The sequence below is a fragment of the Octopus sinensis genome, linkage group LG21 (genome assembly GCF_006345805.1).
Source record: "Octopus sinensis linkage group LG21, ASM634580v1, whole genome shotgun sequence".
NCBI classification, from domain to species: domain Eukaryota; kingdom Metazoa; phylum Mollusca; class Cephalopoda; order Octopoda; family Octopodidae; genus Octopus; species Octopus sinensis.
Window position 1 is genome coordinate 8,484,861 of NC_043017.1, and position 21,785 is coordinate 8,506,645.

Below are 21,785 nucleotides of genomic sequence, written 5' to 3' on the forward strand. Positions count from 1 at the left end.
AAACTGACATGGAGCATGATGCAGCCCTGCAGCTCACTGGATCCTATCAAACAGCGCAACCCATGCCAGTGAGGAAAATGTATGTTAGATGATTATGATTATAATGACAATAATAATGATTTTAAAATGTCAACAGATGGGTCATGTTACATATCCTGATGAACTACTGTTAAAGCGATCACCATCGTGTATATAAACCCATTAAGCTTTGTGCAAATCACAGATGGTTCAACTACAGAAGCTTCCAGCAATCTCTTTTGCCAAACTGCTTGCTTAGGGGAATGTAAACACACCAGCACTGGTTGTCAAGCAGTAGCGGGGGACAAACACAAACCCAAAGACACACAAACACACACACCTGCTAATGAGTTGATATTTTCTCCTTTTGTAGGTAATTGCATGTGAGCAACAACTTGATTATGTCTATGACATTCGGTGTGATGTTTGGTCACTAGGGGTCACTGCAATTGAATTAGCCGATGGTGACCCACCCCTTTCTGAGCAGCACCCCATGAGAGCATTGTTTAAAATTCCAAGGTAAGACCTGTTTTTCTCTTCTACTCTTACTGCCATTGTGATTCAGGCTTGTCACTACAGTATGGGCGAGTGTCCATGTGCCATACAACTTACGCAAGGGCGTTTATACATCCATATCCATTAACAGTTATTTTTAATACTACTTTTTGCTGTATTGTGTGTTTATTTCTTTTTTGCATCTGTTATTTTATTATTGATCTTCTATATAAATGAATATATATCCCTTGTTTTGCTGCTTTTCTTTACACGAAATGAGAAGAAACATTGTGGAACTGTTATTCTAATGAGTTATTTATCGCCTGAAGAGACACATCTACACTGTCGAATGCTTCTGAACTAGTTAAGTATCCCACCCATGAGGGATCGATGCTAGATGTGTTGAAACAATTGTAGTGACTAATAAAATTTCTCATATCTTCCATCTTTCATTTACCATATGTGTGTGTGTATATACACACATATATCTTCTCTCTCTATTTTTATACATTTATCTCCTCTGCAGTTAGAAAAATGTTTCTATCCCTCTGTCACACTCTTACTGCTCATCACCTGGCACAAGGCCACCTTCAATGCCCTCCATGCCCCTGCACACAATCTGTCCCTCATGAATCTCTCCCTCTCAACTCATCACCACATTCCCCTCCATTCCATCTCCCACTCTTTTGCACTCATGAACTTACCTGCCCACTCACCCTATCTAATCCTCTTGCATACCACTTCTATACACTTATATACCACTTACATACCACTTATATACACTTCCTTGTAACTTGATTGTATGCCCCAACACATCTTCTTCAACATCCTTCTCTCCTCTCCTCTCTCTCCCTCCTTCCTTTTCCAGCTGGGGTGTCTGTGTGTCTCCTCTACTGAAATTCACCTCCTCCTGTCTCTTCTGTCATACTTTAACATCTCCTCACCTGGCACAAAGCCACTCTACCTCAATATCGCTTCCTCCTCAGTTGAGGGGTAATAATTTGCAACTTATGTGGTAACCTCACTGGTGCTGGTGCTATGTAGAAAGTGCCCAGTACACTCTATGAACCGGTTGGCATTAGGAAGGGCGTCTGGCTGTAGAAACCAAGACAGAATTGACAGTGGAGCTTGGCACAATCCTCTCACTTAGCAGCTTCTATCAAACCATTCAAGCCTTGCCAGCCCAGAAGGTGGATGTTAAATGATGATGATGATGATGATGATGGGGGGGGGGTGATGGTGGTTCTTGTTTTATTAACAAAATGTCTATGTTCCAGTTTTATAGTTCTTTTTGAAGATATTTTTGTATTTCTCTGTTTGCTTGAATGTGTGTGTATGTGTTTGTGTGTATGCATAAGCATATATATACACACACATATATATATTTAAATGTATATGTATTTGTGTGAATATGTGTTAGTGTGTGTGTGTGTTTATATATATATATATATATATATATATATATATACATGTACACATATTGTATACACACACATTATATGTGTGTGTGTGTGTATTTATCGTTTGGCATTTACACTCTGATGCCCATTCTCCAGTTTAAATAAATGCCTTGGCTGCTTTCACAAGCTCTTACGTACATATTTTCAGCATTCATTTCTCTCTAACCTCACATAATAATTCACTCATGCAACATCGATGTTGATGATGTCAAAAATAATAATAATAATAATAATAATAATCTGTTGAAAATTTAGAATATTGCCTCTTAAGAGATTACTGAGATCTGTTCAGTAGAGCTATCTGAGATTAAGATTTATGATGATATGGATTTCATGTAAATACAATGATTTTGGTTGTTTTTTTTTCCTTTTTTCTTTTATATCCGTTTTTGATTTTGCTAGTTGTTGATTAGGGCAGAGCCTTGTGTGGTCAGTGGCTTAGAGTGCTCTGTTGGAATCTGGGTAGTATCTATGTGGTTGTTCAGTCTGCTAGAAATGCCAGCCAGATCACTGTCCTCCCCTGTACCTTGCTAATCATGTGAGAGTATTTAAGGAAAAAATATAGAGGAAAGACACATTAGGTAATATTTGTTAATCAGTCGGTTCCCTCTGTGCCGTTTGATACATAAGGTCACAACAGGATCTCTCCAACCAGCTCTGTTTTGTGCCACTGTTCTGGTTTCATTCCAGCTTCTCCCCCACTTCTCTTCTCCTTTCCTTGTCAATGGCCCTTCACCATGTGATATTAAGGCACCCTGCTGCTCTTTGCCCCTTTAGGACCACCATATAATCGCTTTCTCAGTCTTGTCTGTGGACGTGTCCAGTCCAGTTCCAGCATCTACATCCTATTTCGTCGCTAATCTTGTTATGTCCATTGTGCCATTTCGGACTAGTAGTAGTAGTAGCAGCAGCAGTAGTAGTATCGTTGGTAGTAGTGTTAGTATTAGCAGTGGTAGAGGAGGTGGTATTAGTAATGCTATTGTTGCATCTATTAGTAGTTGCATTTGTGGTAGGAGTGTTAGTAGTAGAACTGTTTCCAGTAATGGTAATATTGCGGTTGGTGCTAGTATTAATATCATTAGTAGTTGAAGTATATGCATTATTAGTTGTAGTGTTTGTAGTATAATTAGTATCGTTAGTATCAGTGTGCCTATTAATGTTTGCATTGGTTCCATCTGTGTACCCATTACCCTCTGAGGTGGGGACCATATTATGTATGTTTAAGTTGTTTAAAGTGGTTGGGCCAGGGGTATTAGAGATGTAATTGCAGTCGGTGTTAGTGTTTTCATTGTGTAGGTCTATGGTATTAGGGTTGTATGCATTTAGATAGTTAGAGCTAAGTTTACATTTATTAGATGAGGTGGTAATAGATTCTATATTTGGTGTAGATGAATAGAATAATTTCAAAGTGGATCAATTAAAGATAGAATGGTACTTATGATTATGTGGGAAATTGGATTCTGCTATTCTAAAGAAAGCTTCAGCGAGGCCCTTAATGTTTAAAGCGAATGGTGGTGTATAGCAGAGAATAGATCTCCGACCGCTTTTATTAGGAATGTTAGAGGTGCGTTGGAAGGTCTAATAGTAGTAGTATTAGTGTTCGTAGATCGAGTGTTATGTGTGCAGGTGATAGGTGGGTGAGATTGTCTGATCGTAGTAAGAAGATGATGGTGTTGATGGCAGTGAAAATGAGGACGACAATGATAGCAACCGCAATACTTACAACAAGGGTGATGATGATGACAAGGAGGAGGAGGAAGAGGACGATGATATACAATGATGACAACAATGACCCAGAGGAAGATGATGACTGCAATGATGATGATGGTATATGACAACAGTGTTGATGCTGATAATAAATAATTTTATGATGATGATGATGATATTGACCATGAAGTTACTAGTGATGGTGATGATGACTATGTTGATGATGATGATGATGATGATGATAATATTTCTTGATAACATTGCTACTTAATCCTTCTCTAGGACACCATTATGTAGAACGCAGTGAGTGAGTGGAACCGAGAAGAGAGGGTGGAGTCATACACACGACCATCATCCGGATTGTCTGACCATCCTGTCTTTGTGTGTCCATTAGGATCTCATCTCTTAATGACACAAAGAGTTTCCATGTCTCTGGTATTATGCTTGACATTTGATCGGCTGATTGTCTCTTCCACTCTGATCCGATTAATAATCTCGTCTAAAATGCCATGATCGAGAACAACAACAACATCAACAATACCAACAACAACAACATCATCAACAACAACAACAACAGCAACAACGACAACAACAGCAACAACAACGATTTTCTGATTTAGTCACAGAGCCAGCTTTCTTACAGAGGAAGGGGCTACTGGCTTATGGTGGTCCCAGTTCTTGATTGATATTGTATTTTCATTGACCCTGAATGGATGGAAGGCAAAGATGACCTTGAAAGGATTTGAGCTCAGAAAGCAAAGAGCTGGAACGGATGCCACAAGGCAGATTTTTTCTGCTGTTTTAATGAATCTCTTACACCACCTCCCTTAATAATAGTAATGATGATAATAATAATAATAATAATCCTTTCTATTATAGGCACAAGGCCTGAAATTTTGGGGGAGAGGATAAGTCGTTTACATTGACTTATCCTCTTTTTAAAATGAGAATATCTGAAATAAACTTGACTGCTCTTACAAATGAGAATACTAAAAATGAACCCGACCACTCTCAAAAATTAAGTAAAAAAACAGGAAAAATAATCCAGAATCCTTGCCCAGTACCTGATCGATCCCAGTGGTAGTCATCAAATGTGAAGGTGGCTGTAGAAAACTTAGTAACAGTAATAAATAGTTTATCCTTATTTAATACAAGCCAAAGTTAACAAAAATCACCATTCAAAATAGTTGCATCCTAAATGGAGATAATTGAGAAAGACTTGAAAGTTAATATAAGGTCGTAATCATGTAAAGTAAATATAAGAAATAATCCAGAATCCTTGTCCGGTACCGAATTGATCCAAAATCTAATCAGTTTGTGCCAGTCACGAGGCCAAACATCCCTGAAAGTTTCATCCGAATCCATTCAGCGGTTCTTGAGATATCTTGTCCATGGACAAACTAACAAGCAAACAAAAAAAAAACAAACATTGGCTAAAAACAATAGTCTGCCTTTGCTAAGACAGAGGTAATAATAATAATAATAATAATAATAATAATCCTTTCTATTAAAGGCAGAAGGCATTAAATTTGGTGGGAGGGGTTAGTCGATTATATCAACCCTAGTATGTAACTGGTGCTTATTTCGTCGACCCCCTAAATGATGAAAGGCAAAGTCAACATTGGCGGAATTTGAACTCAGAACATAAAGACAGACAAAATGCTGCTATGCATTTTGCCTGGTGTGATAACAAGTCTGCCAGCTTACCACCTTTAGTAGTAGTAGTAGTAGTAGTAGTAGTAGTAGTAATAATAATCCTATTTCTTTATTACCCACAAGGGGCTAAACACAGAGGGGACAAACAAAGACAGACAAACGGATTAAGTCGATTATATCGACCCCAGTGCGTAACTGGTACTTAATTTATCGACCCCGAAAGGATGAAAGGCAAAGTCGACCTCGGCGGAATTTGAACTCAGAACGTAGCGGCAGACGAAATACGGATACGCATTACGCCCGGCGTGCTAACGATTCTGCCAGCTCACCGCCTTTCTATTAAAAGCACAAGGCTTGAGATTTGGGGGAAGAGGGACTAGCCGATTTATTCACCTCAGTAAGTAACTATACTTATTTCATTATAATGGTTGTCTGCCATTTGGACTGAAGACCTAAAGAGTCTTTACTGCATTGAACAGGTTTTTATTCTTACTCTTCATGGGTTTATTTGTCAGTGTGTTCAAAATTTTAGTCTGGCTAACGTCATTATGGCTGAAAGAGTATAGATGATGTAGGGAAGGATTTAGCTACCCAAGATTCACAGCAGCAGTATAAGACTTTCCTTCATTCTGTAGGTAAATAAAGACAGGGAGTTTTTATTTGAAGAGGTAACCTGAAAGACATGATGACTGCATGGTTCTCTATGGTGGTGGTGAGGAGTATTTGACTTAAGCTGCAAAGGGTCCTCAACAGCATAGGTTAAATGTTTGATTTGTGGTTTGCTTTTGGTGGTGGGTGGGTGAGAGGGAGCTGTTTGACACAAACCCACAGGTCAGTAATTTGCTTTTCACTGAATGTGTGTGTGCTGGACAGTTTCTTTGTCCTGTGCATTATCCCAGACAGGTTTGGTCACTGGTACTTCTGTGCTTGTAGAGCTTGTCCCGAACAAAGCTCTCCCTCACCCTCCAACATTATCAGACTAAGGACTTTTGGAAATCGTTCATAAACCCCCAATTTGAAAGTCCTCCAAAAGCGATTGATCAGATTGCTCTCATTGAAGCACAGAATCATTTGCAGGTCTTTGTCATTTGCCCTCTCCATTGACTCTCTTACACAACACTCAGCTTGACTTTTCATCATCCTCATTGTCCAACTGGTAGAGATCAGTGAGTACCCGACAACATCCCAAATGACAAATATCCAATGCCAGTCTGTATTTAATCTAAGACAGCAACTCGATCAAAGAGATGATCTACAGAAAGATATGTCACATGAATGGTAGCTGCACCTGTTTTCTATCTTCATTGCATAATAGTCCAGGAATTTTTGCAGCCCCAACATGGTCATCTGGGACCAAATCCAAGACCTCCCACAGAATGACTATGATTAATAGTGGTGACCTTAGCAGGGTTACAGGACTGATGTTGTCTATAAATACCGCTACTCTGGACCCTTCTTCAGAAGTATCGCCTCTCCTTGACTCGAATCACTGGGAGTGCCCTCAATTTGATGCTTCCAAGTTAATAACGAACAAATCTGGAATAGAATGATAAAGTTTGTTGAAAAGACCATCCAGTCCCGGAAATTTGGTCCTCATACAGCAGCTCAACACATCCACTACTTCTGCTGAAATCAGCTTTTCATGATAATAATAACACTATTAATAATAATAATAATAACGATGATGAAAACGACTGAAATTACAGCAGATTAGAATGGATTAACATTATTCCAGCTGAAAAGCTATAAAGCTTCCTCCGCCCTAATCCTGATTGCTATCAAGAGAAAAAGAAAATTACCCACATCACATCCATTTTTGTATCGGGTTTTTCTTCTCCTCTTCTTTCTCTACTAATACTACCACTCCTTATAAACCTCCCTCTCACTATTATTGCTGCTTTCTGTGATGATGATGATGATGATGATTATGGTTGTGATTGGTGATTGATTGTTATGGTGGTGGCAGTGGTGATTGATGGTTGTGGTGGTGGTGATGGTGGTGGTAAAGATGCTTTTACTGCTAACTGATCCGAAGAAAGATTAAAGGTGTGGCCACCTAGTGTGAGATCTCACCACCATTGCTACCACAGTCGTTGTGCCGTGTGTTAGCAGTGTTCTGCTTGGGTATACTATCATTCTGCCATTGTAATCATCTCCGTATTCCATCATAGAGGAATTATAACAAGTTCTTTCTGTGACCATTTTTTTTTACCTTTATCTTTCTCTCTGTCATTCTCTCTCTGTCTGTCTGTCTGTCTCTCTTTTCTCTGACGCTCTCTCTCCAAGACTTAGGTCCATTTACCTTTCTTCTGAACTGCCAGGTAGGTCTATCTTTCTATTTGTCAGTTCTGTCTGTTGTCAGTTTATATTTCATATTATGTATAATATTTGTGTGTGTTTATATATGTGTATATATATATATATTTATATATAGATAGATAAATAGATATATATACACACACGCACACACATATATACACCTACCCACACACACACACACACACACACATATATACATATACATATACACTCTATGTTTCCATTGCTATTTGCTTTTCAGTGATATTTGTTTTTCATTAATTGATTTTGTTAATTTTGAATTAAAACTCATCAATGTTACAATTTTATTACCTAACAATATTGTATAAAATGCCAACAACACCATTGAGTAAAACAAAAGCTCAAGGTGAACCCTCATATATAAATGCTAGTTTAATTCCTAGTTTAAGACAACTTATTCACCTTACTTTGCTAACACTCATTCCTAAAGATGCTTCACGCATCTCTCTTGCAGCTTCTCATATTAATTGTAATACCTAACGTTAGTTTACTTAATTAACTCGTTAGCAAATTGCTCAGTCAAACAAATTGCTTATTTATTGAAATCGGTTTCAATTAATCGTGCATTATCTCGCAGCTTCAAAGATTTCAGTCATGTGGTTGTATATTTTTAGTATAACATTGTATGGTATGCGTGAGAAGCTGAATCTGGTCAGTTTGAATATAAAACATGTAGAATATTTGGGCCGGATGTGGCCAGTTTAAATGCTAAAGGGTTAAGCTCTTCACTTTCCCTGGGGCATTGGCCATAGATACTTTTATCCACTGTTTTTGACTTTGGGTTGTCTTTTGTGCCTCTCTCAAACTGGAACTTGGTGCTTCCTTTCGGATTTGACTGTACGATCTTGCTTTGGTTTCCCTGAGAGAAAGCCTTTTCCCAGGAATTGGATTAGAACCGTTCTTAATGTTTCTGTAAACTTACTTTTTTCTAGGTAGGACTGTGGGCCCTATGTAAATCCCTTTCTATCCCCACCTACTACTTTGCTGCCCTTCCCATTTTATGCATTGTCCTGATGTTTCTCTGGGGGAAGGTTTTCCTCTCTCAGCTCTTGTTAGGAAGAGGTGATCCTTATTAATCTGGTTGGTATCTTTTGACCTGTCCAGCATGGGAAACTTTGCTAAAGGCTTATATCCTACTTTTGAGTGGGATGGGCTACTCGATCTGAAGAAAATTCTAACAGGGCCCCAGCTGTAAGGTCATGCACTGTTTATCTTGATATAAGTTCATCATGTCGTGTACATATGGTTATGATGCCTATGCCTAGTGTACCCTTATCAGATGGGTAGTCATAATAGGTATACTGGGCTTCATATATTTTACCTTAGTGTTACTTTGATGAAATGCCCTGCTCTCTCACTCAATAATAATAATAATAATATAATAATAATAATGATTTCAAATTTTGGCAGTTTTGTGGGTAGAAGGTTAGTCAATTATACCAACCCCAGTGCTTGATTCATACTTTATTTTATTGACCCTGAAAGGATGTAAAGTTATGTTAACCTTGGTGGGATTTGAACCCAAAATGCAAAAAAACTAAAAGAAATCCTATGCGTTTTGCCCAATGTGTTGACAATTCTACCATCTTGACATCCTAGATGATAATAATAATAATTCTTTCTACTGTAAGCATAAGGCCAGTCATTTTGGGAGAGGGTCATACTTGTTAACACTGACCCCTCCCCCCCAATGCTCAACTGGTACATATTTTATTGACCAACCCCCTCCCCTTCCCCCCAAAAGATGTAAAGTAAATTTGACCTTAGTGGAATTTGAACTCAGGACTTAGAGAGCCTGAAGAAATGCTGTTAGGCATTTTCCTCTCACATACCAACAATTCTATCAGCTCATCACCTTAATAATAATAATAACCCTTTCTACTAAAGGCACAAGGCCTGAAATTTGAGAGGAGGGGAGAAGTCGATTTCATCCCCCCCCCTGCGTTCTGCTGGTACTTAATTTATCAATCCCGAAAGGATGAAAGGCAAAGTTGACCTCGGCACAATTTGAACGCAGAACATAGCAATGCGTGAAATACCACTAAGCATTTCATCCAGCAGTATTTCACCCATCGCTACATTCTGAGTTCAAATTCTGCCAAGGACAGCTTTACCTTTCATCCTTTTGGGGTCGATAAATTAAGTGCCAATTGAACACTGGGGGCCAATGTAATCAACTCATCCCCTCCCCCAAAATTGTTGCCCTTGTGGCAAAATTTGAAGCCATTATTATTATCATCATTGTTACTATTATTGTCATCAGCATCATCATCATTATTATTAAGGTGGCTAGCTGGCCAAGTCGTTAGTATGCCAGGCAAAATGCTTGGCATGCTAACGGCTCAGCCAGCTCACCACTTTAATAATAATGATAATAATAATAATGATTAATTATGCTGATGACAATAATAGTAATAATAATAATGATAATAATAATGGTTTCAAATTTTGCCACAAGGGCAGTAATTTTGTGAAGAGGGGGCTAATTGATTACATCAGTCTCAATATCCATCTGGTACTCATTTTATTAACCCCAAAAGGATGAAAAGTAAAGATGACCCTGTTGAGATTTGAACCCAGAATCTAAAGATTGGAAAATGCTGAGCAGCATTTTTGTCAGGCACAGTAATAATTCTGCCTTAATAATAATAATAATGATGATGATGATGATGGTGGTGCTGATTTATTAAGATTGGTGTAAAGGTAAAACGCAGTTAAAAAAAGCATGATGTGTAATTAAAAAAAAAATCCAAGAAACATCACAGATTGACTTTGTTTCTTGAATAATATTTCAACTGTGTCTGTCTTCCTCAGGTTAAAGTAAGACAGGAATAATAAAAAAATATTCAAAAAAATTGCAGAAATGCAGAAATTTAAAAAAATTCAACTATTCCGCATTACTTCCTAGACAAAAAAACAAAACAAAACAAAACAAAACAAACAATGAGACATCATAAAGTTTTGCTTGTTCATAAGTTTGGTATAACAAAAAGAAGAGAAAAAAAGGAGAAAAATAATCAGTCATGAATGAGTGAAAGTTGATGTCTTTTTTTTTTCGCTTTTCTTTTGGCTTGGAAAATGAATTTTTGAATATCTGCACTTCTGTATATCTCCAATTTTTTTTTGTTATTCTTTCTTTTTTTTTCAATCTGTGGAAGTCAGACAAACAGCTGAAATATTTTTCAATAAAGAAAAATCAATCATATTACACTCTTCTTCTTCTTCTTCTTCTTCTTCTTCTTCTCCCCCGATTTAACCCTTTTGTTATCATATTTCTGTTAAAATACACAGGCTTTGTTTCAACTAATTTCGAAAATAATGAAAAGTTCTGTAAAATAGCTTTCTCATTATTAAGTTGATATTTTGGAGCAAAAATTAGGAAATTTTGGGGGAAGGTTTTTCATTTAGATCACTTTAACCCTTTTGTTACCATATTTCTGTTGAAATACATTTTTCAATTAATTAAAAAAATATTGCTCTATTGATTCTGCTAATCTACCACCTTATAATAATAATAATAATAATTCTTTATACTATAGGCATAAGGCCTGAATCTTTGTGGGGAGTGAACTAATCAATTACATTGACCCCCAAAAGGATGACAGGTGAAGTCTACTTTATCAGAATTTGAACACAGAATGTAAAGACAGACAAAATGGCGCTTAGCATTTGTTCAGTGTGTTAAAAATTCTGCCAGCTCACTACCTTAATAATTAAAATCATAATAATAATAATAATAATAAGTCTAAGTTTGTATATAAATTTTAGAATAAGATAAAAAAAAGTAAAGGTATGAGTTTCATGTCTTCTCCAAAGACATAAATACAATATTTTATTATTGTTGTTGTTGTTGTTGTTGCTGTTGCTGTTGCTGTTGTTGTTGTTAATAATAATAATATTTACTGGTACAACTAAGGCACTTTTGTGGTGTTTTGCAATGTAATATTAGATTGCTGTAACCCTTTAAAATCATCATTGTCTTCATCATTTAACTTCTGCTCTCCATGCTGGCATGGGTTGGATGGTTTGACAGGAACTGGATAGATGTTTCAGCTCCATTTGTCTGTTTTGACATGGCTTCCACAGCTGGATGTCCTTCCACCTCACAATGTGTAACTGGGTGCTTTTAATTCAGAATATTCTGTCAAACGTAATACTTATTGATTCACATTGTTTTGAATTAAATCATACGTTGTAGCTTCACAATTTCATAGCTTCACATCTTGTAGCTTCACAATTTCATAGCTTCACATCTTGTTGCTTCACAATTTTGATGTTGTGAATATTTTTTGAATGACCTTGTAGGGTAGGTGTGAGAAGCCAGATCAGGCCAGTTTGAATGTTAAATGTGTAGAATATGTGGGCTGGATTGGACTAGTTCAATTGCTAAAGGCTTAAACATTATTATTATTGTACAGTAAGGTTTTCTGCTAAGTTACTTTTGTAATGTAAAACTTGGTTGTCTTGAATATTAAATGCTTTAATGAACTAAAAACTGTTTTTCTTGAATATGTGCTGCTGAAATTGGGGCACATTCAGGATCATCTTAACAGCTTTAAAGGGCTTCAGGCAAATCAGTGCTTTAGACCCTATCATATTTTTTATTAACAGTAACATACATAGGGGGCCACTAAATCAGTGAGGCCCCTTGTATGCTCATGCATTAAGTCAACCCTGGGTGCATTTTATATACCTCCATGCCGTGTAGGCCATCAAATATAGTTAAACGAATGATTTGTTTATAGTGATCAAATGTTCATGCCACACATTAGCTCACCCTCTCCATCAAATGGACACTGTCTACAGGGATGAACTGTGTGCCACGCGTCAGGTGTTGAAGTGATCAGAGAGCGACATGAGAGGAAGTGTTTTGCTCAAGAACACAACACACTACCCGGTCTAGGAATTGAAACCACAATCTAGCAACACCCTAAGCACTAGGCCATGCGCCCTCATATATACTCTCTTTACTCTCTTTCACTTGTTTCAGTCATGTGACTGTGGCCATGCTGGAGCACCGCCTTTAGTCGATCAAATCGACCCCAGGACTTATTCTTTGTAAGACTAGTACTTATTTTATCGGTCTCTTTTTTGCCAAACCGCTAAGTTACGGGGACGTAAACACACCAGCATCGGTTGTTAAGCGATGTTGGAAGGGACAAACACAGACACGCAAACACACACATACACACACACATATATATATATATATATATATATATACATATATACGACAGGGTTCTTTCAGTTTCCGCCTACCAAATCCACTCACAAGGCTTTGGTTGGCCCGAGGCTATAGTAGAAGACACTTACCCAAGGTGCCACGCAGTGGGACTGAACCCGGAACCATGTAGTTCGTAAGCAAGCTACTTACCACACAGCCACTCCTACGCCTATATATATTTATATATTCCATTTCATGTTATTATAAAGCTTTAAATTTTTTAAAGAAACTTTTCTACATATGAATATATACTTTGAAAAATTATCAAACTCATATTTGCTGTGAATATTTACTATAATTTACATCAACACTATGCTTCTATCACTTTGATCTCTAATTCTCTCATCATATATACACTGTATATTTGCAATATTTATATCTGTTTCTATCAGTCTGATCTCTGGTTTGCTCATCATATATACACTTTGTATTTACAATATTTATATCTTTTTCAATCAGTTTCATCTCTGTTTATCATATATGCATATCTCTGTAATTATTATATCTCCATTATAATGGTTTGGTCAATAACCTATCTGATTATCATAACTGTAGTGTGTGTATAGATACAATCACACACACACACACACGCACACACACACGCACACACATATATATGTCATAATGAAAATTATTTGTGGGTGGAAATTTTTAAACTTTATTAATGTATTGCAACATGTTTCTGTATCCCACATGTTCATTTATATTTATCCTAAACTTTAAGGAGTTTTGCATTTATAACCATCCCATAGGATTACTCTGGAAAATGGGAATGACAGACGGTAGCCAACAACAAGAAGCCTAGGAGCATAACTGCACTCAGAGGCATTTGCTTTAAACAAATTAAATTATGTGTGTGTGTGTGTGCACATATGTGTGTGTGTATATATATATATATATATATATATATATATGAGTGCTCAACACCACATTATTGTATAAAATTTCTTTATTTGTTTATTAAGGCTACCATTGGTTTCATGTTAAGAAAATAATTTAATATCTTAACAATTTTTCAAGAACTTTCATGTTTTCCTCCAAAATGGAGATGAACACCATTCCTCCATGTGATTGGCTTGAAAAATTGTTAAGATATTAAATTATTTTCTTAACATGAAACCAATGGTAGCCTTAATAAACAAATGAAGAAATTTTATCCTATAATGTGGTGTTGAGCACTCATTTTCATTCTTCATCAGTCACGTATATATGTGTGTATGTATGTATGCATGTATGTATATATGTATCATCATCATCATCGTTTAATGTCAGTTTTCCATGCTGGCATGAGTTGGACATTTGACTGAGGACTAATAAGCCAGAGGCTGCACCAGGCTCAATCTGATCTGGCAAAGTTTCTACAGCTGGATGCCCTTCCTAACGCCAACCACTCTGAAAGTGTAGTGGGTGCTTTTACGTGCCACTGGCACGCGGGCTAGTCAGGTGGTTCTGGCAATGACCACGCTCAAAATGTGTTTTTACATGCTACCTGCACAGGAGTCAGTCTGGTGGCACTGGCAATCACCACACTCGAATGTTGTTTTTCATGTGTCACCGTCACGTGTACTGGCAAATCTGTGTGTGTGTGTGTGAATTCTGGATGGGGCTTTTTATGCTTTAATCTTTCGTTTAGGGATAACAATACTAATAACCTGCTGTAGAAATTGATATGTGTATACTTCTGAACAAGGCATTAGTCGAGTACAGAGTGGTTGTAAGAAAATGAAATGACAAAGGAATAAGCAATGAACTTCAGGTAACGATGTTCATAAGATAATCGCTTTTTTCTTTGTCATCAATTTTTTTCTTATAAAAGCACTGTATTATTTCATCAGTTTGATCTCTGATGCATGTACATATGTTATCTGTATGCATGTGTGTGTGTGTGTGTGTATAAAATGGTTTTTACTAGACTATATAACCATGGTGTTTACCACATTAAGCTCATCCACTGATATTGGTTATCAGAGATAAAATTGTAAACTCGATATCGTTTGTTCTCCCAAACGAATATCTGAAGAATCCGCAATTAACCACAGAGTTTATAAAATGACAAACAGAAAGAACTGAACGATAAATTCATTTTACTACTTTAGAATAGCTTTGTCTTAGTTTGGTGCAATCAATATGGAACATTATGCAATAATATGACTGTCTATTGATTACTTTTCTTATACTCTTCAAGGTAACCTTTATAACACTTGCTGATTAAGGCGCTTCAGAGTTGCATACAAAATTATTAAAAAGCAGCATATTGTCTTGTGTGCAGTTCTGCAGAGACTTATTCAGCATATGTGATGAAGGTTACCTTGAATAGCGCATGGAAAGTAATCAATAGTTGTACGTATTATTGCATAATGTTCAAGTGTGATTGTATTGAGCTAAGACGAAACAATTGTAAATTGAAGTAGTAAAATTTTTTGTGCATAGCATTCTTTATATTTGTAATTATATATATATATATATATAAACACACAAACACACACAAAAACATGTATTTATTTGTGTGTGTGTATATATATGTGTGTGTGTGTATATATATATATGCATGTATGTGTGTGTATATATATATATATATATGTATATATATATATACATATATATATATTTACGTGTGCATATATATATATATATATATAATATATATATATATATATATATATATACATATATATGTATGTGTGTGTGTGTGTGTGTGTATTTGGAACAATTGCAGTGTGGAAGGTGTCTATAAGCCCATTTAAAAACACACAAAAACTGTTAGATTCACTTCAACATTTAAATTTAATTTGCCAAAATATTTTCGCCGCTTTGAGACCGCGACCTGTTCACTGACAAAATTCCGTGCTGCACAGAATTTTGTCAGTGACCTCTGATGATCATCTTTACAGTATGTATTTGCAATATTTACATCTACCTTATGTTTCAATCAGTTTGGTCACCTATTATCACTTAGTGTTCTTATTTCTGGATGTACACATAATTACCTCCGCCTTGTTTTCAATCGTGTTCATTTGCTTCTTTGTCTGTGGACAAGATATCTCAAGAACTGCTGGATGGATTCAGTCAAAATTTTCAGGGAGGTTTGGCCTCATGACTGGCATGAACTGATTAGATTTTGGGATCAATCTAGAACTGGACAAGGTTTCTGGATTATTTTTCCTGTTTTTTTACTTAATTTTTGAGAGCGGTCGGGTTTATTTTTAGTATTCTCATTTGTGAAAGCGGTCGAGTTTATTTCAGATATTCTCATTTTAAAAATCATCTCTGGATAATTGTTGCCAAGGCAACATTGGTGTTGCCTTGGCAGAGGTTTGTGCTCTCTGAATGCTCTTGTTCTTAACTGTTTTCTCTCTCATTAGTTTCTTCAAGACTGTTTCTTTGTGTAATACCAAGATAATATTATAAATAAATTTTGGTATGATATACACATCCAGGAATATGATCTCTGATGGTGAGAGCAGATCAAATCAATCAAAACAACATAAATATGTAAATAGTTAAAATATACTGGCTGGCAATGAGCTTAATGGTCCAAAATCTTTCCTTCTCATGGCTGTGTGTTTAAGAACTTTCTCTCCAACCATTTGGTTCCTGAGTTCAGTCCCACTGTGTGGCTCCTTGGGCAAGTATCTTTATTACAACCCTATGCCGACCAAAGTATTTTGGGTGGGTTTAGAAGCTTAAGCAAGCTCATCATGTGTGTGTGTGTCTGTCTGTCTGTGTGTGTGTCCTTGCCTTGACATGCAGTGGTTGTAAACGGGTGTCACTATTGTACCATTAATGACAGTTGTTTCCAATTTTCTGCGATTAAAGTGTATCAGGCCATGGAGAAATCTTACCTTACTTGCAAACGAGTGAAGGTTGGTGACTGAAAGGGCATCCAGCCATAGAAAACCTACCTCAAGAATTCCACCTGACCTTTGCAAACATGGAGAAGTAGACATTAAAACAATGGCAGTGATGATGATGATGACTTTTCAGCATTAAAAAAGTTTTACTTTTCTTTAATTGGATTAGTTAAAAAAAATTTTTTTTTTAATCTCTACTGATTTTGGGCATTAAGAAATGTTGCTGTTATTGATATTGTTGCTTAGCTGTAGGTCAGCATTGATTGAGCATACATGGTCAGAAGCAGTTCAGACTTATCCTGAATCCTCCCCACCCTGTTTCTTTGGCATTTCTCATACTGCATTATCTAACACAGCAGTTCTCAAAGCTTATTGTGATACTCTTAGGCAGTTTTCCAAAAATCACAGAACCAGTGTCAGTATTTTGGGGCCAAATTCAGACACCCTAATTTTAATAAGAATTAAATGAAAGCAGAATTGTAAAACAGCTGTGAGCTAATGAACTTCATAAGATAATCATTCATTCCTTTGTCTCACATTTTCATATATATATATATATAACCCTTTTTCTTACCAAATTTCTATTAAAATGCACTGATTTTGTTTCCATAATTTTGAAAATAATAAAGAATTTTTGTTATTAAGCTGGTATTTGGAACATAACATGGAATTTTGATGGAAGGTTTTAGATCACTTTAAAACTGGAAGTTGATATCATAGAACCAAGAGAAGTCTCGAACATTTTGGTATCAAAAGGATTAAGAGAATTAAAAAAATAATAATAATAAGCTTATTACTTTGAAAATGGTGAAAACTCTTTGTTTTGAAAATATATTTTAAAAAATACATTAAGAGGCACCATGTTTTACAGAATCCCAGAAATCGTGTCCAGCCTGGAAGCCACTTCTGGATACACTCTCCTAATATGTCCATTTTTAAAAACCCTTTTGTTACGATATTTATTTTTATTTCAGTTATTTTTACTGATAATGAAGAATTTTGTAAAATAGCTTTGTTATTATTGAATTAGTGTTTTGAATATAAAGCAACATGAAATTTTGTTGCATGGTTTTAAATTTAGATCATTTTAGCTCATTTGTTTTTAATTTTGAAAATAATTAAGAATTTAGTAAAATAACAGTCACTATCAAGCCAATGTTTAGAACAAATAAACTTGAAAATTTTGATGGAACATTTTAATTTGGACTACTTTAAAACAAATTTTTTATCATGGTTGAGCAATTTATTTTCTAGAGCTTTTCATTTTTAGCCTTGTTTTTATTAAATCTAGGCTCTCTCTTATGCAGAATTAAACAATTTTCTTCAGCTTTTTGCTTGTGATGCTTAACTGATATTTCTGCACCAAAGAACATGGAACCCTTTTTTACTGGATACAAATGGAACATGAACATAATTCTGTGATTCTTTAAAATTTTGTAAACAATATCTCAATTTCAATAGACAAAGAAAAATGTATGTGTGTGTGTGTATATGCACACTTGTATGTGTGTATATGCATGCAGACATACATGCACACACACACACACACACACACACACACAGTCCTTCAGCTTGCCAGCCCTGGTCAAACTGTCCAACCTATGCCAGCATGGACAACAGATGTTAAATGATGATGATGATATATATATATATAAAAATGTGATGACAAAGGAATGAATGATTATCTTATGAACTTCATTGGCTTACAGCTGTTTCTGCTATAACATGCAGTGGATTCATGGTTGAGTGCCTGAGTAACATCTTATAGCTTCACCAGAGCCTTGACTATGAAGTGCAATTTATTTGGGAAAAGAATTACATTTATGCATATATATATATATATATAGGAAAAAGCACAACCAATGAGAAAGCAAACATCTGCCAGCTTATCACTTTAATATAATTATGGTTTCAAATTTTGGCACAAGGCCAGCAATTTCAGGTGTGAGTGTGTGTGGGGGGGGGGTGATTTATTTAAATGACATTGACCTCAGTGCTCAACTGGTACTTATTTTATCAACCTTCAAAGGACAAAAGGCAAAAATCAACATTGGTAGAATCATGGTGATAAAATAACCCTTTCTACTATTGGCACAAGGGCTGAAATTTCAGGGGTGCGGCTAAGTCAATCGCATCAACCCTAGTACTCAACTGGTACTTATTTTATTGACCCTGAAAGGTAAAGTGAACCCTGGTGGAATTTGAACTCACAACATAAAGATGGATGAAATACCACTAAACATTTTGCCTGGTGTGCTAACGATTCTGCCAGCTTATCACCTTACGATAATAAAATAATGAAACTGATATTGTTAATTATGTTGGGACAAGGTCACATCAAAGCATTTTTTCCGATGATCCAACAATCCTGCCATCTTACCACCTTAATGACGATAAAAATAATAATTTGCTAATTACATTGGAACAAGGTCACATAACTGTCGGGAAATTGTATGACTGTGTTGACACAAGTGTTCTACTGAATTAGATTCGAGCAATCATGGAAAGATTAATGACTTTGTTGCTAATCTCTCCATGGCTAAGCTGATTCACAATCAAAAGTATTCCAACCACAGCCATCCTGTGTATTTTTTTCGTTTTTCTTTTTTTTTATGTATGAGTACATTTCTCACAATAAGAAAAGGAAGAACACATTGACTGGTGGACTCCTAGATAAACATATCTGAAGATAAAATCTGAAAAAAGAAATTTTGAACATATTTGACCACAGATCACCCTTTTCCAACAGAGCAGATCTGAGCCTAAGCAACATGACACACTCTGTATATACAGTTTCCTTGGTTGTTGTTGTTGTTATTGCTTAACCCTTTAGATTTAAACCAGTCAAATCCAGCCAAAAGAATCTACCTGTTTTATCTTCAAACTGGCCAGATCCGGCCTATCACACTTACCCTTCAATGTTATTCTAGAATTACGGAGATGTACTCGCATAGCAAGTGATTTGATCTGAGATCGTGTGCTGGAATGAAAACAATTGCAGCGTGGAAGGTGTTTGTAAGCCATTTAAGAAACACACAAAAGCCGTTCGATTCACTTCAACATTTAAGTTTAATTTGTCAAAATATTTTCATCACTAAAATCCGCGACCTGTTCACTGACAAAAATCCGAGATGCAGCACGGATTTTTGTCAGTGAACAGGTCGCGGATTTTAGCAATGAAAATATTTTGACAAATTAAACTTAAATGTTGAAGTGAATCGAACGGCTTTTGTGTTATTCTAGAAATAAACAATCAAATCATTGAAATCTTGAAGCTACGGGATAATAAATGATTAATTCAAGACATTGTAAATAAACAAGCATTACGTTTGACAGAGAAATCAAAATACTAAAGGATTGACCCCAGGTCATCCCTAATTAAGCAGATTCACAATCAGAAGTATACCAACCAATACCCACCTATTTTCCTTTTTTTTAAGTACATCATCTTATATAGATTCATAAATTCATCATTATCATCACCACCAACCATCATCCTAAGCCATTGAGGTTCTAAGCCAAAGTCTTTTTTGCAATCTCTTGACATGCTAGAAACAATTAAGAAAAAAATCCCTCAAATTACACCTTACTGTTTCAAAAATGGAAGGACATTGGATAGTTCAGTTTTATAATATACACAAAGCTTGGTAAAAAAAAAAGACTGGATGGTCATGGTTGACTGTCTGTGATTGTAAGTGTGCTGGAGCAGGGATGGGATGGGGGTCACCCTACTTTGAACAATAACACTTGCCCTTGTTATCATCATCATCATTGTGATCATCGTCTTCAAGTAAGCACAGCTGAGATGCATTTCACAGTTTGCCAGGAATCTCTACTCGTTAGCTTTGATAAGTCTTTAATTATATACTATATGTCTCTGCTAATTGTGATGCATGTGAATGAGGACAGTTGTCTAAAGAAGTGCTGAGCTTTAATTGTGGAGGGTACCTGTGGAAGGGGAAGATGTGGGATGAAGTGATGAGAAAGGATCTTTGGATTCTGTACCTCACTGAGAAAATGGCAAGGGACTGGAAGATGTGGTGATTTGCTGTTCCTGATAAGATGCATCAAGCTAAGTAAAATCACCATCTTCTACACTTGTCCTGTCAGGTGCCAGTGCCACATAAAAAGCACCTGTCCTGGTGCTACATAAATGTACCTGTGCTGGTGGCTTATGAAAACCACCCAGCACACTCTGTTAGGAAGGGCATCCAGCTGTAGAAAACCCTGCCACAACAGACAATTAGAGTCTAGACAGCTCCATGCCAGCAGGGGAAATGGATGTTAAACGATGATGATGATGTAGTTACGTGTTCCTCCTCCTGTATTAATGTGCAGAATTCCCCAAAACTATAACCCCTGATATGGCCTAGTGTTCAACACAAAAGCAGTGACCCGCAAAGCCTAACCTACATTTAGCAACAATAGTAGAAGAGATGGGTAAGATGCATCCATAAATCTTCTCTGTGATCTTGTGCTCAAGCTGTGAGATGTTTTGAGCCCTGACAAGAAGCATGGTGCCTGTACCATCTAGGTGATCTTGAAGCACCTTTCTCATAGTCCAGGATTCGGCTCCATAGAGAAAAATACCCTCTACACATACCCTGAAGAAGGTGAGCCATTGTTGGCTTTGAGACGTTTTGAGCCCTCATAAGTAGTCTGGTGTATGTAAGATCAAGCTCATCTTGAAGTCCGTTCTTTGTAGTGCAGGTTTCAGCTCTGTAGAGAACAACATTCTCTACACATACCCTGAAGAAGACAAAACATCTCAAAGCTAACAATGGCTCACCTTCTTCAGGGTATGTGTAGAGGGTATTTTTCTCTATGGAGCCGAATCCTGGACAATGAGAAAGGTGCTTCAAGATCACCTAGATGGTACATGCACCATGCTTCTTGTCAGGGCTCATAACATTTCACAGCTTGAGCACAAGACCACAGAGAAAATTTTGTTGACCTTGTACTGACACCACCAGTTGTTTTGATCCCTGATGAGTAGTCTGGTGCATGTCAGATCAAGTTCATCTCACAGCTCTT

The 21,785-nt window shown here is 36.5% G+C and overlaps 1 protein-coding gene across 13 annotated transcripts in view; it reads left to right on the top strand.

Moving 5' to 3' along the window:
• LOC115222757 (myosin-IIIb-like) overlaps positions 1-21,785 on the top strand; it is a 298,889-nt gene that overhangs the window by 177,803 nt on the left and 99,301 nt on the right. For 12 of the 13 annotated variants that reach the window (XM_036512009.1, XM_036511999.1, XM_036512005.1 and 9 more), the window contains exon 7: positions 392-537. In XM_036512009.1, coding sequence (XP_036367902.1) covers positions 392-537 — 146 coding nt within the window. Of the gene's footprint in view, positions 1-391; positions 538-7,356; positions 7,658-21,785 lie in introns of those variants that run through there. The other variant, XM_036512011.1, reaches the window with a different exon arrangement.